The sequence below is a fragment of the Erinaceus europaeus genome, chromosome 13 (assembly GCF_950295315.1).
Source record: "Erinaceus europaeus chromosome 13, mEriEur2.1, whole genome shotgun sequence".
In the NCBI taxonomy this organism is placed as follows: Eukaryota; Metazoa; Chordata; class Mammalia; order Eulipotyphla; family Erinaceidae; genus Erinaceus; species Erinaceus europaeus.
The window spans coordinates 12,590,118-12,607,472 of NC_080174.1; the positions used below are offsets into that span (position 1 = coordinate 12,590,118).

The following is a 17,355-nucleotide window of genomic DNA, read 5'->3' on the forward strand; positions in this document are numbered from 1 at the left end:
GGTGGTGGTGGGGGTTTGAGTCTCTTTTCCCAGGAAAGTCACGGGACACAGCCGGTATGAAGAAGCACCTGACACTCTTGGCTTGAGAAGAGAACTCAGAGCTCAGACAGCAAACAGACCAGTGGCCGGGGGAACATTTATGGGTGCACCAGAAAACCGCATGAATGGGCAAGAGTGGGTCACAGGGTCGGCTTTCCTGAGAGTACCTTTTATATTTGTTTTATTTTTGCAGGTTTATGATTAAACTGTTCCTTTCTTCCTCTCTCTCATCTTTAAAAATTTTACGGGCTGTAGCGCAGCGGGTTAAGCGCAGGTGGCGCAAAGCACAAGGACCGGCATAAGGATCCGGGTTCGAACCCCGGCTCCCCACCTGCAGGGGAGTCGCTTCACAGGCGGTGAAGCTGGTCTGCAGGTGTCTATCTTTCTCTCCTCCTCTCTGTCTTCCTCTCCTCTCTCCATTTCTCTCTGTCCTATCCAACAACAACAACAATAATAACTATAACAATAAAACAACAAGGGCAACGAAAGGGAATAAATAAATAAAATAAATATTAAAAAAAAGTTTAAAAAATTTTATTAGTGATTTAATATTTATAAAATTACATGTCAACAGTTATAATTCCACACTGTTCACACCACCAGAGTTCTGAATCCCCAATCTCTCCATTGCAAACCACTGCAGTTCTCCCAAGGCTGCAGACATGGCTTAACAATCATCTCTACAACTATCTGTTTAGATTTGTACATAATTGCCCCCTTTTTCTTCCAGGGCCAGTCCTTTTAGAGTCTCTCCTGAGCTTCTGTCTACTAACACATTTATTTATTTTTGGGTAGAAGCAGAGAGAAATCGAAAGGGAAGGGGATGACAGAGGGAGGGAGACAGAGACACCTGCAGACTTACTTGATTGTTCATGAAGCTTTCCCCCTGCAATGGGGAGTGGGGGCTTGAACCCTGGTCATTGTACACTGTAATGTGCATGCTCAACCAGGTGTACCACCACCTGGCCCCTAACACGTTTCTTTCGTCTACAAAGTCAGACTCAAGAAAACAACACAGAGGGCTGGTGAAATAGCTCACACTTGGACAGTGTACTGCTTTGACATGTGAGTGGCCCAGGTTCAAACCCAGTCTCCACAACACTGGAGAGGTGTTCAATGCTGTGGTCTCTCTCTCTCCCTCTGTCTCTCTGTCTTGATTTAAAAAGAAAAACAAACAAAAGAGCTACTGCTTCTAGAAAGTTGTCTTTGACTCTCCTCATGGGGCTGATTACTAATTTTTCATTTCTTTATTTTATGAGAGAGAGAGAGAGAGAGAGAGAGAGAGAGAGAGAGAGAGAGAGAAGAGATCAGAACACTCTTCAGATCTGGCATATATGGTGCTGGAGATTGAATCTGGGAGTTCTAACATGTCTTGTGTGCTATCATCGTGTTCTGTCTCTCTGGCCCTTGTTACTGCTTGCTTAAAAAATATTTTTAGGGCCCGTGACAGTTCACCTGGTAGAGTGCACACTTTATCATGCTTGAGGACTTGGGATCAAGCCCTCTCACACCACATGGGAGCACCAGGCACAGGAAAAGCTTCACTAAGTGGTGGTGGATCAGTGCTGTGGGGGTGTTTCTCTCACTCTCTGAGGGAAAGGAGGGAGAGAGAGAGAGAGAGAGAGAGAGAGAGAGAGAGAGAGAGAGGTGGGGACAGACTTCTGTAGCACTGTTTGACCACTCATGAAGTCTCCTACCACTGGAGGTAGGGGCCAAGGGCTTGAACTCAGGTCCTTCTGCACTGTACCATGTGAATTCTACTGGGTGTGCCATCACCGTGGCCCCTCTGTCTGATACTGAAAGATAAAAGGAGTCTACTAGACGTAGCAGCATTGCACAAGTATAACAGAATTTCCCAGCAACAAAGCACATACCACCACCACCACCGAAACAAAACGTATGTGTATGTCTATATGTATACATTTATGAGAGAGAGAAAGAAGCCCAGACCAGAGCACTCAGCTTTAGCATTTACAGATCTGGGGCTTGAAACTCGGCCTTCAAGCCCGTGAGGCCTGTGTTCTACTGCTGAGCCATCTTCTTAGCCTCTACTACTCCCTTCTTTTTTCTCTTCTTTACTTTTCTCTTCTTTTCTCTTCTTTTCTTTTCCCTTTCTGCCTCCAGGATTGTCGCCGGGGCTCAGTGCTGGCACTACAAATCCACTGCTCCTATGGCCAATTTTTTTCAGTTTTTTTTTTGGGGGGATAGGACAGAGAGAAATTGAGAGGGGAGAGGAAGATAAAGGAGAGAAAGACACTTGCAGACCTGCTTCACTGCTTCTGAAGAAACGTTCCTGCAGGTGGGGAGCTGGGGGCTGGAACCAGGGTCCTTGCTTCCTTGGCACCATCCCACCATCCACAGGGCACCCACTGGCGGTGTGCACGGTGCTCTATGTAGTGCCAGGGCTCCAACTCAGAGCTCCAGGTACAACAAGGCAGGCAACTCTCCCAGCTCAGTCACCTCCTGGCCTCTCCGGAGTCATTAGCCCCTACCACACATTTCTGAGTTTGCCATCCACCAAGTTGTATCCACAGACTACCTTCTTCCTAAGACTCTACACCATTTAGCTGAGGGCTTATCCTTAATCAATGGAAGCTGCTAGAAGCGGCAAACCCTGTCACTATACACCCCGCTTGCAACTGTGCTCCATGCAAGGCTCTGAGCAAATTCTTGGGACAAAGCATTTCACCTGTTCCATGATCCTAAAGCTAGCTTGACATCCAAAAAGCCATTTATTTTGTTTTATTATTACTGTTGTTGTTGTTGTTACTGTTATTATTATTATTTTGCCTCTAGGGTTATCACTGGGGCTTGGTGCCTGCACTATGAATCCGGGGCTCTTGTGGCTATTTAAAAAAATTTTTTTTTGTTTGTTTTCTTTCTTTTTTTCCCCTTTATTGGGGGATTCATGTTTTACAATAGACAGTGAATACAACAGTTTGTACATGCATAACATTTCTCAGTTTTTCACATAACAATACAACCCCCACTAGGTCCTCTGTCATCCTTATCCAGGACCTGTACTCTCCCCACCCAACCACCCCTCTTCTGGCTATTTTAATTTAATTTTTATTTTTTTGGATAGGACAGAGAGAAATTGAGAGGGGAGGGGAGATAGAGAAGGAGAGAAAAAAACATCTGCAGACCTGCTTCACCTTCAGGATTCGAACCGGGATCCTTGTGTGAGTCCTTATGCTTTGCACTGTGTGCACTTAATCCAGTGTGCCACCACCCAGCTCCCACCATCTTTATCTTGTACTCTTCATTATTATTACTCAGTGAGGGAACATCTCGACAGAAACTTCCAAACTGCTAATTCTGAAGTGGATAATGAAATGTACACAGACATAACCCCCTAACACACCCCGCTAGCCTCTTAGAATCTTCCTAACTGGGTCCGGAGCTCCGTTACGTTATCACAGTGTGATATTCTCCTCCCCTCCTTTTTCCCAGAGGAAAAAGATTTGCAGGGATGAGGAGGGCTGGGTCTGTGATTACTCCATGTTAGGGTGTGTTGCAGTGCTGATGTTTAGCTAAAAGTCCAAGGGATCTGACTGGCTAGTCTACAGTCTCCAGATAACCACAGCACAGGGTTGGAAGCACGTCATTTTACAAGGGCCTCTGCTGAAGTGAAACTGTACACCAGTGGATGGGGTCTGCAGATAAGGGCTTGATGAAGGTACTCCATGACATGTGGCCTTGGTTTGGTTTATTTTCCAAGGAAATGAAGGGCTGGTTACACGCCACAGAGATCACCAACAGCACAGCACGCTGAGCTGTTCTTTAGGAAGATGCACAAATGCTCTAATGGAAAGGCCTCTCCCATCAGCATAGATGTGCCTCTGGTTTCACACGATTTAATTCAAGTTATTTTTTTGGGGGCTTCAGTTGGGCACTGTGACCTACCTGTTCTTTTTTATTTATGAATTTTTATTCATTTTTTTTTTTAACTTGATAGGACAGAGAAAATTTCCTTCCTTCCTCCCTTCCACCATTCAGCTCTGGCTACTTCCTGGCAATGCTTGGAATTGAACCTGGGGCCCTCTCAATCAAACCCCATGCACTAATATCACGCCATCACCCCAGACCAGATGTACTACTTTTCTTTATGTCCTCAGTGTCTCTGCGTTGTTGTGATTTGGTCCCAATCACACCGTGCATTTACAGCACTGTAAACAGTGCTCAGGAGTCAAAACATTCACAGAAAATATCTTTTGGGGGGAAAAAGAAGAAACGTCATTCCTGTAGCATGCCCCAGGGTCTTTGATCTGACTCACGGCGGTGGTCATGGTTGACCCAGGGGAAGTTCCGTGGACTGATCTCCCCACAGCCCACCTCCCTATAGGACAGGCCAAACCACGTTAAGAGAACCAGCAAGCAAGCAAGCTTTTCCTCCAAACTCCATAGAAGTCTATAGCCAATAGACTCTCGGTATTACATGACATCTGGTCCCGAGCTAGGCAATAGAAACCCATGTGCCACAGACTAGCACAGATTCGGGGGAGAAGTGAAATTGTTCCCCTGAAATAACAACTGTGTTATAAAACATTTCCCCAATTTAAAAAATTGAGAAGGAAAAATACAATGAAAAGAAAACACAGACAGATACAAAAGGATTCAGAGGCAAGTCTTAAAAGTCAAAACACTGGGAGTCGGGCGGTAGCGCAGTGGGTTAACTGCATGTGGTGCAAAGCGCAAGGACCAGCGTTAAGGATCCCAGTTCGAGCCCCCAGTTCCCCACCTGCTGGGGAGTTGCTTCACAGGCGGTGAAGCAGGACTGCAGGTGTCTATCTTTCTCTCCCCCTCTGTTTTCCCCTTCTCTCTCCATTTCTCTCTGTCCTATCTAACAACGATGACATCAGTAACAACAACAACAATAACTACAATAAAGAAAAACAACAAGGACAATAAAAGGGAAAAAATATATATAAAAAAAAGTTAAAAAAAAAAAAACCCACCTCAAACACCAGTGGTTGACTTAGTTTTCCATGGAAGAGATACCTCACCATGATCTTTGTCTCTTTCAAGTGTTTTCTTTTCTTTTTCCTTTTTTTTTTTTTTTTAAAGGGTTTTCATACTGTTTCTCTGTACTAGCTCGGCTGAGGGGATGGTGGAAAGCCCGAGACAGCCCATTTTCGGTTCGGTTTCGGTGTGCTTTTGTAGCTCCTCCCATAATTCTCAGCATGCAGCTGGGCACACAGCTCTCTCTACCACATACACTTGTATCAATGCCTGTACAACCAGATGAAAATGGAGAAGGGCCCAACCTGTACCTGGGGTAGTTGGTGCAGTACTGGGTGTAGATGTGGAACTCTTCACTCTGCAAGGAAACAGAAGAGACTTTGGTGGGCAACGAGCATATGCATCAACACTCAGGTACAAACCATCCTGAAGGCTCCCAGAGTGCCAGCCATCATGGCTCTGCAGTGCAGGAAGAAACTAGTACGGGGTCAGTGAAGTCCCCCTGGATGAAAGCCTGCACAGGAAGGGGGAGCCGAGCTGTCTCCATCCAACGCTGCACAGCCACCTAGCTTCCTTCCACACAGTGGATGGGGCTTTCTTCTCCTCCAAGGAGACTATTTGGGTTCTGAGGCTGAACCAATTGCTCCTGCTCTGGACTTCCAAAGTATCCCGGACTTAACACACTTGTAGCATTTACTAAAAGGTAGCGGCATTCTCTTTTTTAAATATAACCCCCGCAAAAAAATAAACTTCATTCTCTCTCTCCTCTCTATCTCTTTCCCCCACTCCTAAACAAAAGCAAGCTGGGCCAACACTTCCCAGATTTGAGTGTGAATCAGAGTCACCTGGAAGGCTTGTTGAAACCCAGCATCACAGAGCACACGCTTAAGAGTTTTTGCTTTAGTCAGTTGGGGCTGAGAATCTGCATTTCTAACAAGCTTTCAGAGGTGGTGGCTACCTTGCTGATCCAGGCACCACACTGTGTGAACCACAGTGCTGCACACACTTCCATTCACTGTCCCCAGTTGATGATCGCAACATATTCATCCCTAACGTTCATGGCTGCATACTACTCCATTATGTGGCCGCATCAGGCTTTCTGTTTATGGGCATGTGACTGATTCTATAGCTTGAATATTTCCTGCTCTGAATTTCTTCCTATACATATACGCACACATAAAGTGCATTTTTACCTAAGTGCTTCATAAGCTATAGCAACTGCTATTGTGAGGGATGGCGTCACACTGACTTGCTGTTGTTGTATTCAGAATAGATTTCTGGAATTGGGGCTGCTGGACTGAAAGGTGAATTCCAATGTAAATCAGCTAGACAGTCCATCAACTTCTCCTCCACAGCGCCATCTTGCTTTTTCCACCTGTCACAGTTAGATGCCAAACATAAAGTTTGGCTTTATTAAGTTGGCTTGTCCAAGTCTTCATTAACTTAATATGCTACCAAATTTGCATGCTGAGGGTGTAAAAACCTCTTAATTAGAGGGGGACTGTAACAAAGTTTTCCTGTTCAAGTGTCTTGTACTTCAAGAGGCTCTGGGGTTTGGACACCTACACTTCAAGGAAGCACTGCACATGAGGGGTGGCTCCATAGGGTGCAGTAAGGGTAGAACCTCACTCTTTCTTTCCCCGACTCTTTATCTAAACAACAAGGAATGGGGGTTGAGTGATGGTGTACCCAGTAGAGTGTGTGTATGTGTGTAAATATATATATGTGTGTGTGTGTGTGTGTGTGTGTGTGTGTGTGTGTGTGTGTGTTTTGACACTACTGATACTACTCAGGTCTAGCCTATGGTGGTGCTGGGAACTGAACCTGGGTCCTTGGGCCCCAGGTTTGAGTCTTTTTGCAAAACTCTTATACTGTCACCTGAGCCCAGAGAATGTGCATGCTAGTGCAAGGACCCAGGTTCAAGCCCCCAGTCTGCACCTGTAGCGGGGAAGCTTCACAAGTAGTGAAGCAAGCCTACAGGTATCTCTCTTCCTCTCTCTCCTTATCTCCCCCTTTCTTCTCAAATTCTCTCTGTCCCTATCCTAAATCAATGAATAAAACTTAGAAATAAATGAAACTAATAATTAAAAAAAAAAAGAATGAAAAAGTCAGCCCACGGGCAATGGTCTTTCTCTCAGGCTCACAGTGTCTTGATTTCCTGAGTTTCCTGAAAAGCAAAGTGGAAGAGCCCCTGGTTCTGGGTCTCCAGTTTTACACGACTGTTTGGTACCCAGGAGGTAGTGAAGTAGTCAGACTGGTCACACCCCTCACTCCCTAGCTGGGTCCATCCAGGTATTGTGTCACGAAGGTTCTGGAACATCTAGCTCTGGATTTCTGGGCAGAGCAACTGACCCAAAGTCAGACATCAAACAAGATGGAGGCTTTGCTCACGTACTCTGCACCTCTTCACTTCCTTCCTGTCCTCTGCTGACCTGACCCTGGGCTGGAACAACATCAGCAGACTTCCCTGAAATTTGGGCTCTTTTTGATCATTTGACCTGTCAGACTCGGGGGGGGGGGGGGTCGGGCAGTAGCGCAGTGGGTTAAGTGCATGTGGCGCAAAGTGCAAGGACTGGTGGAAGGATCCCAGTTCGAGCCCCCCGGCTCCCCACCTGCAGGGGAATCGCTTCACAGGCGGTTGAGGCAGGTCTGCAGTTGTCTATCTTTCTCTCCCCTTCTCTGTCTTCCATTTCTCTTCTCTCTCCATTTCTCTCTGTCCTAGCCAGCAATGCTGACATCAATAACAATGATAATAATGACCACAACAATGGTGAAACAACCAGGGTAACAAAAAAGGGAAAAAACGGCCTCCAGGAGCAGTGGATTCGTGGTGCAGGCACCGAGCCCCGGCAATAACCCTGGAGGCAAAAAAAAAAAAAAAAAAAAAGAAAGAAAAGTCTGAGTTGAAGAGGGAGGATGGGGCTGAGTGCTGGCACACCCAATTGAGAGCATCTGCTGCTGTATACAAGGACCTGGGTTCAAGCCCTGTAGACCTCACTTGTAGGCTGGGAGAAGCTTCAGGGATACTGAAGCAGTGCTACAGATGCCTCTTTATCTCTCTCTCTTCTCTATCTCCCCTTTTCTCTCAAGGTCTCTCTGTAAGTAAAGAAAAGGGGAGCACAGAGAAAATTTCAAATGTAAAAACAACGGCCTTGGGGTCTGGTGGTGGCACACCCGGTAAGGCACAGCGAGCCCTTGGTCCCCACCCACAGGGATGGGGGAGCTTCGTGAGTTGTGGAGCAGAGCTACAGGTTTCTCTCTTCTCTATTTCTGTCTCTATAAGAAAAATAGACAAACCCTTCTCAACTCTGTCCAGGTGGGTCTGACAGACAGCCCAGAGGAGAGGTGGGAATGAGGCAGCAAACACAGGCAAACTGGTTCCAGAAGCTTCCACAGTCTGGGGGTGGACACATGCTGAGTGGGTGGACAGTGTGGGCTGCTGAGTAGGAATCTCTTTTCTCTCCCTGAAGAGAAATGAGCACCACAGCTCCTAGGAGCAGCTGGCACCCCCTTTTTCTAGCACTGTACCCCCTCTGTTAGGAAGGATTTCTTTAAGCTCCGCTTACCACAAAAGCAGGGTCAAAGGCAAGGTCCAAGGCGAGCTGGGCCAAGTCTCAGTGCTTCAGATAAAAGCACATGCCAACCACCCGTGTCCTGCTTGCAATAATGTCCTCTCAATTAAAGCAATTTTCCATGCCTCCCCAGAGCAGAGCAGCTGGTAGGGCTGCAGAAGGTGGGTTCCCCTCCTAAATTTTGGGGTGCTGAGTGAAAAGTGGGGCCATGCCAGGGCGAAACACTCCTTCCCCGGCTCCCTGCTGACATGTGAAAGTATGGAGCACTGGAGCGAGTCTTCTAATTAAACCTGGCAAGATTACAACGAGCAAAGATGATTTGGGGATTGGCAGCAGGGTGTATAAACAGACTTTTATGTGAATAATTAAGCTGGAGTGAAGCATATGCTGGACTGTCTTTAATCAAGGCGTGATTACAGCCATCAGTAAAAGCCCAAATGTTTCTGAAAGCTCCCATACTGTTTATGAGCTGTGGTTATTTGAACACATCTCTGATACACTCAGTCTATCTTATTTTTTTTTAACTATGGCTCCTTCTTTCATTTTTTTCCCCTTTCCCTTTTTCTTTTCTTTTCTTTCTTTCTTTTTTTTTTTTTTTGCCTCCAGGGTGATTGCTGGGGCTCAGTGCCTGCACCATGAATCCACTGCTCCCGGAGGCCATTTCCCCCCCTTTTGTTGCCCCTGTTGTTGTAGCCTTGTTGTGGTTATTGTTGTTATTGTTGATGTCGTTGTTGTTGGATAGGACAGAGAGAAATGGAGAGAGGAGGGGAAGACAGAGAGGGGGAGAGAAAGACAGACACCTGCAGACCTGCTTCACCACCTGTGAAGCGACTCCCCTGCAGGTGGGGAGCCGGGGGCTGGAACCAGGATCCTTCCACCGGTCCCTGCGCTTTGTACCATGTGTGCTTAACCCGCTGCACTATTGCCTGACCCCCCTTTCCCTTTTTCTATCCTTCCCTCCCTTTCCTCTTTCTCTATTACTTCTTTGCTCCCTTCCTTCCTTCCTTCCTTCCTTCCTTCCTTTCTTTCTTTCTTTCTTCCTTTCTTTCTTTCCCTCTCTCTCTTTCTTCCTCCCTCCCTCTCTCCTCTCTTTCCTTCTTTTCTCCCTCCCTCCCACCTTTTCTTCTTTCTGTCTTTCCTTCTTTCTTTTTATTTCTTCCTACCACCTATGTTATCCTTGGGACTTAGTGCCTACACAACTATACAGTTCTCAGTGGCCATGTTTTCCTTTCTTTTGAATGGAGGGAGAGAGAGAGATACACAGAGACAAAGAGATACAGAGAGAGAAAGAGAAATTCAGAGAGCGGGGAAGACACCTGCAGCACTATTCCACCAACTGTAGGGGCTGGAGGGCATGGTTTAAGATGTGCACTCTACTGGGTGAGTCTCTGCCATTTGACCCTTTCATTTTCCTTTTCTGGCCTTGAGGAATATGAATTCTGATATAGGCAGTATGTGGACAATAATTGGCTATAGAGCATATGTGTAAATTTTTGAGAGAGAGAGAGAAAGCTAGAGAGAGACTCAGCAGGTCAGCAGTGATATACAGAGAAGTGCAGTTAGTTGCCGCCAAGGATCCACATTTCAGTGAAGTCCAGAATGTTCTGCTTGGCTTCCAAACCACTGGTTGGACCATCTGCAGCCTGAAATGACCCTGTGGAAAAAGTCGGCAGCCAGGTCAGGCTGGGAGGACATCCCACTGTTCACCTTGGACTTGGGAGCACTACATGAAGTGCCTGTCCTCCACAGGTCCCAGAGCACAGTTGGGAACTTGACTTACATCTTTGTACACTGAACACGCAACTGCAGAACCGCACGAGCTTTTGCTGCAGGTCAATTGGGCTAGACATTTCTCCCATGAAAGCTGTCGAGTTCTGAAGAGAAAGCTCAGAGGATTCACCTCTAGTGCGTAGTAGGTGGGGAAAAGTAATGCAACGGACTGATTCTCGTAGATTCCCAAACTGTTATTTCAGCTTTCTTTTTTAAAAAATTTTTTTGTTTTATTTATTTATTTATTATTGGATAGAGACAGAGAGAAATTGAGAGGGAAGGGAGAGACAGAGAGGTAGAGAGAGACAGAGAGACACCTACAGCCCTGCTTCACCACTCGTGAAGCTTTCCCCCTGCAGGTGGGGACCAGGGGCTTGAACCTGGGTCTTTGTGTACTGCGAGGTGAGCACTTAACCAGGTGTGCCACCACCTGGCCCCTTATTTCAGCTTTCTAAGTCAAATCATTGCCTTGTAATTTTAAGATGAAAGAGGCTGATCCTTTTTCTCTTTAGGCTCCAAATGATAATTTTTTAGATATTCTTTTAGATATTTATTTTATTGTTTGATAGGACTGAGAGGGGAAGAAGACAGAGATAGATAGATAGATAGATAGATAGAGAGAAAGAGTGAGAGAGAGAGAGACCTGCAGCACTGTTTCACTACTCATGAAGCATCCCCCCGTGAAGGTAGGGGCTAGGGGCCTGAACCTGGGTCCTTGTGCATGGTGAGACATGTGGTCAGCCCCCTCCCCCATGAGAATTATACAGTCCAGGCTAGAGTCATAGGCACTAATATAAGACATTCAAATTCTGATAGGTTTTTGTAACTAGCCTAATGATATTTCACATGTTTATTTGTCTAACATTCCTTAACTCTGAAACCTCCCTCCCTCTAGCTTACAGTTTATTTTTTCCCCCAAGGAAAGAAGAATTACATCAGTCAAGCTCGACGTTCTACTATTAAGCTACCTTTTCCTGACTGTGGACGGTGAGAGCCATGAGTGGCCAACAACACCCCAAATGGAGCAAACTGACCGTTTTAATTTTAACGCAAGAACAGTTTGTACTCTGTATCTGTCTCAACTGGTTCCCAGTGACGGCCTCTGCTTACCTTGGACACAAAACATTCCGCTATGGCTACAGGGTCATTTTCACAGTTTTTCAAATCTTGCAGCAGTTCACTAAAAACAAAATCCAGAAAGTATTAGACTGTAGTTGATTGAGAGCATTTCCTACAACTTAGAAAATCAAGCATTTCTTTTCTTTTTTTTTTAATATTTATTTATTCCCTTTTGTTGCCCTTGTTGTTTTATTGTTGTAGTTATTATTGTTGTCATCATTGTTGGATAGGACAGAGAGAAATGGAGAGAGGAGGGGAAGACAGAGAGGGGGAGAGAAAGATAGACACCTGCAGACCTGCTTCACCACCTGTGAAGTGACTCCCCTGCAGGTGGGGAACCGGGGTCTTGAACCAGGATCCTTATGCCAGAACTTGCACTTTGTGCCACATGCGCTTAACCCGCTGCGCTACCGCCCGACTCCCTAAAGTCAAGCATTTCTTTATGGCACTGACAAGGAAGGGATCCTATGCCTTTGGATAACTGAAGACTATTGCCAACACTTAGACAAATCGAGGTGGAGCAGGGAATCTCAAAACAGATGATTAACTCTCCCGCCAGAGTGAACGCTGCCTCACACCAAAGTGTTTTAGAAGCCTGTCGCTGTCTGCACACTTGCTGGCACACACTCACTCATTCAAGCCACTGTGTAGGCACCAGGTACTACGCAGGGCACTCAGAACAAACGCACTGGTGAGCAAAATGGAAAACAGTCCCTGGTGTGAACCAGGGTAGAGGGGACATAGGCATTGACCTTTGATGATGTCCACCTGAAACCTACACAATTACAAAGCAATGACAGCAATTTCAAACAGTGGAGAGAGAGAGAGGAGAGAGAGAGAGAGAGAGAAGGATGTTGATCTCTTGGATGGCTCTTGGAATCCACTGGGAATCAGACATTCAACGAAAAATTCACACTGGAGGCTGCATGGTGGTGCACTGGGTTAAGCAAAATAGTATTAAGCACAAGGACCCACACAAGGATCCTGGTTTGAGCCTCCAGCTCCCCACCTGCAGGGGAGTTGCTTCACAAGCAGTGAAGCAGGTCTGCAGGTATCTGTCTTTCTCTCCATCTCTCTATCTTCCCCTCTTCTCTCAATTTCTCTCTGTCCTATTCAATAAATATGGGGACAAAAATGGCTGCTAGAAGCAGTGAATTTTTTTTTTATTGTTGTTGTTGTTGTATAGAACAGAGAGAAGTGGAGAGAGGAGGGGAAGACAGAGAGGGAGGGAGAAAGATAGACACCTGCAGACCTGCTTCACAATCTGTGAAGCAACTCCCCTATAGGTGGGGAGCCGGGGGCTTGAACCGGGATCCTTATGCTTTGTGCCACGTGTGCTTAACCTGCTGTACTACCGCCCGACTCCCAGCAGTGAATTCTTAAGTGCCAGTACCGAGCCCGAGTGATAACCCTGAAGAGAAAAGAAAAGAAAAGAGAAGAAAAGAAACGAAATGAAAAGAAAAGAAAAAAGAAAACAGATATTCATACTAACAAATATAAGATCATGAGTGGATGCAGTGCTTTTCTTGAAAGCTTCGCTAGTGAGAAAATCTCTTTCCGGGGTGGACAGATAGCATAATGGTTAGGCAAAATGTCTTTCATTCCTGAGGCACCAGAAGCTTCAGATTCACCTTAAACTTAGAAGTGGTCTGGTACAAACATAGAAAGAGAAGAAAAGAAAATATGTTTTTCTGCAGATGTAAGTCAGGATTATTTTTAATGGCTCAGTACTTTAAGTAACTGTATAGAATACTCCATTGTGCGACATGTACTGTAACTGATCTCTCCTGGCTGGGTGTCATTCTATAAGTGGAATTACTGGGTCACAAGTCATTGTCAGTGTAACTGTTACCAATTTTCAAAGTGTACTCTATGGAGTTGCTAGTAATAATTTTAATGCTTTTCAGCTACCAAGTTGCAGATGTGACCATGACACCAACCTGACATGACCTCACTAATATGTCCTGGAATTCCACCTCCCTAGGGTCCTACCCCACTAGGGAAAGACAGAAACAGGGTAGGGGTATGGATCAACCTGCCGACCTTCATGTCCATGGGAGAAGTAATTATAGAAGCCAGAACTGCCACCTTCTGCACCCCATCTTAAAGGTCTTTTGCATACTCCAAGAGGGATGAAAAATAGGGAAACTTCCAATGGAGGGGATGGGATACGGAACTCTGGTAGTGGGAATTGTGTGGAACTGTACCCCTCTTACCCCACAATCTTGTTAGCCATTATTAAATCACTAAACACACACACACACACACACACACACACACACACACACACACACACCACATTAAAGTGTTTACTTTTATTAGCTATTGCTTTTTTATTTTATTTTTACAAAATCTTTTTTTTTTTTCCCCTACCAGAGCACTGCTTAGCTCTGGCTTACGGTGGTACAGGGGTTTGAACCTGGGACTTTGAAGCCTCAGACATGACAGTCTGTTTGCATAACCATTATGCTATCTACCCCTGCCCTATTAGCTGCTGCTAATACAAACATTAAAATAAAAAGAAACCAAAGCACCAGAGCTTTATCCAATGCAGTGGGGACTGGCTAAGGAGCATGACAAAGCACGTGCATAAACCAACTGAATGTTCCTGCTGATCGCTTTCAGTAATTTTTTTAAACTGCCACCAGGGTTCTCACTGGGGCTCAGTGCCAGCACTATGAATCTACTGCTCCCAGTGGCCATTTCTTTCTTTTCTTTCTTCTTCTTTTTCTACTTTTTTTGTCCTTTTCTATTTTATTTGATAGGACAGAGAGGAATTGAGAGGGGAGGGGAAGATAGGGAAAGAGAGAAAGAGACACCTGCAGTGTTATTTCACTGCTTGTGAAGCTCCCCCTCCCCCTACTGCAGGTGGGGAGTGGGGGCTCAAACCGGGTCCTTGTGCAACGTAATGTGTGCACTCAACCAGGTATGCAACCACCTGGCCCCTTTTTTGCTAATTTTTAAATAGAATAGATTCTGGCATTAAAAAGCTTAAGAAACTGTTCCTGAATTGTGTGTTTGATATCTTCTCCCCTCTACTTTTTTTTTTTTTGCCTCCAGGGTTATTGCCGGGGCTCGGTGCCTGCACCACGAATCCACTGCTCCTGAAGACCATTTTTTCCCCTTTTGTTGCCCTTGTTGTTTTATCATTGTTGTGGTTATTATTATTGTTGTTGTTGCTGTCATTGGATAGGACAGAGAGAAATCGAAACAGGAGGGAAGACAGAGAGGGGGAAAGAAAGACAGACACCTGAAGACCTGTTTCACTGCCTGTGAAGTGACTCCCCTGCACGTGGGGAGCCGGAGGCTCGAACCGGGATCCTTACACCGGTCCTTGTGCTTTGTGCCACATGCACTTAACCTGCTGCGCTACCGCCCGACTCCCCACTTTCTATTTTTTTTCTTTTTTGAAGTTTGTGCTTCTGAGAATGGTGTACATCTGACATCTGCTGCTGATACTGATTCTTTCTGACTCACCTCTTTCATCTCTCTCTCTCTTTTATTTTTTTGCTTACTGTTCTGTTTTCTGGAAGATTTTCAACTTTATTTCCTCTCCTTGCTAGTGATTTTGTTTTCATTTCTAATATCTTATTTTTGATGTGTGTGTGTTTTAAGAATAGGCTCTTCTGATGGTTCCTATGTTTCTGTTCTCCTTTATGGGTACAGAATCATTCATCTCCAAAGAGGATATTCTTGTTGCTGTTCTGATTTTTTTTCTCTTTGCTTTATGCCAGCTCTCCCTTTTTTCTGCTCAGCTTGACTTTTGTCATTCATGTCTGAATTTTTTTTTAACTATCATTATTTATTTATTGGATAGAGACAGCCAGAAGTTGAAAGGGAAGTATGAGAGAAAGAGACAGGCGTCTGTAAACCTGCTTCACCACTTGCAAAGTTTTCCCCCTGCAGGTAGGGATTGGGGGCTTGAACCCAGGTCCTTTTTCACTGTAACTGGTGAGCTCAACCAGGTGCGCCACCACCCAGTCCCTATCATTTATGTTTGTAAGGCTCTCCTCAGTCACCTGGGGATCTGGCCTTTCCTACCTGAATGTGAGGACCTATCATGCTGACCACAGTCTTTGTATAGAGGACTTATCATAGGGAGCCACCACAGGCGGTTGGCTCTCAAACTTCGGGAGTTGGGGCTCAAGACCTTTTACACTCTTAAAAATTCAATACCGCTTCCCCAGAGTCCCACCCTACTAGGGAAAGAGACAGGCAGACTGGGAGTGTGGATCCACCAGTCAACGCCTGTGTTCAGCAGGGAAGCAATTACAGAAGCCAGACCTTCCACCTTCTGCATCCCACAATGACCCTGGGTCCATGCTCCCAGAGGGATAGAGAATGGGAAAGCTATCAGGGGAGGGGACGGGATATAGAGATTGGGTGGCGGGAATTGTGTGGAGTTGTACCCCCCCATCCTATGATTTTGTTAATGTCTCCTTTCTTAAATAAAAAAATTCAATACCTAGACTACATAAATTAATAGTCATTGTTACAAATTTAGATTAAAATTCTAAACAAGCAAATCAGTTCACTTAATGCATCTAACACATGTTAGCATAGACAACATTTTGTAAAAAAAAAAATAGATTTGAAAAAAAAAATCAATGGGAAGAAGAGAGTGGCTTTATATTTTATTCCAAAACAGGTGGATTCTTAGGTGAGGGAGACAACATAATGAAAAAGACTTTCACACCTGAGGCCCCAAAGTCTAAGGTTCAGTCCCTCACACTACCATGAGCCAGAGCGGGGCAATGCTTTGGCCTCTCTATCTCTTTCTCTCATGGACATGGTGTACTGCACCACAGTAAAGGACTCTGGGGTGGGAGGGAGAAGGTGGTTGATAAGTGGATAGGAAAACACTGGGGCCCCATTATTTAATGAAATTGTATGCATATGCCAATGATTGCACTGTAAAGCATTAGTCCCTTAATAAAAAATTAAAAATAAATATTAAGAAAACAGGGATTCTCCTATCTGCTTCTATATTTAATCTGTTGCAAACTGCTCCTTTGGTTGAAGTACATAGAGGAAAACAAACAAACAAACAAACAAACAAACAAACAGGCCCAACCTACAGACATATAATTGGAAAAGGGGACAACACCTTAGCAGCTTTTCCAGATGAATATGAATCTTACACTGCGTCTCAGTTTGCGGCAGGTTTCCCACCCCCTACCCCCCACTCCCCAGTTTCTGAGTGCTTTTACTGGAGTATGAAACCATACCAATGTATTATAGACTCTGATACTTTAAAATCCATTGGCTTATAGCTAGAGAGGTAGCTCAGCAGATAGAGTGCAGGACTTACATGCATGAGGCCCCAAGTTTGACCCGTGGCATTGCATATTTTGGGCATTGATCTGGCTCTCTCATAAAAACTATATATATATATATATATATATATATATATATATATATATAAATATTTATTTATTTATTCCCTTTTGTTGCCCTTGTTATTTCATTGTTGTAGCTATTATTGTTGTTGATGATGTCGTCATTGTTGGATAGGACAGAGAGAAATGGAGAGAGGAGGGGAAGACAGAGAGGAGGAGAGAAAGACAGACACCTGCAGACCTGCTTCATCACTTGTGAAGCGACTCCCCTGCAGGTGGGGAGCCAGGGCTTGAACCGGGATCCTTACTCTGGTCCTTGAGCTTTGCTCCATGTGCGCTTAGCCCACTGTGCTATCGCCCGACTCCCTATATATATATTTCTTTTTACAGTTAATGAATTTCATGTCTTATACTTTGAAAAGATCTTTTTACCAGTGCAAAATTATAGGCCAGTCCTAATTTCCATCATGCTTTCTATGTACTAACCAGAAAACCCCTGGTGTGAGATTAGTTTTAGATTGGAAGGTACAATTTCGCTATTTTCATCATGTCTT

At 45.0% G+C, this 17,355-nt stretch overlaps 1 protein-coding gene across 1 annotated transcript in view; it reads right to left on the bottom strand.

The window, feature by feature from the left end:
- The window catches only part of PLEKHG1 (pleckstrin homology and RhoGEF domain containing G1), a 100,796-nt gene that overhangs the window by 43,147 nt on the left and 40,294 nt on the right, over positions 1-17,355 (bottom strand). The window contains exons 3-4 of the mRNA XM_060205328.1: positions 11,454-11,523; positions 5,313-5,359 (exon numbers count right to left, since the gene is read on the bottom strand). Coding sequence (XP_060061311.1) covers positions 5,313-5,359; positions 11,454-11,523 — 117 coding nt within the window. The remainder of the gene's footprint in view (positions 1-5,312; positions 5,360-11,453; positions 11,524-17,355) is intronic.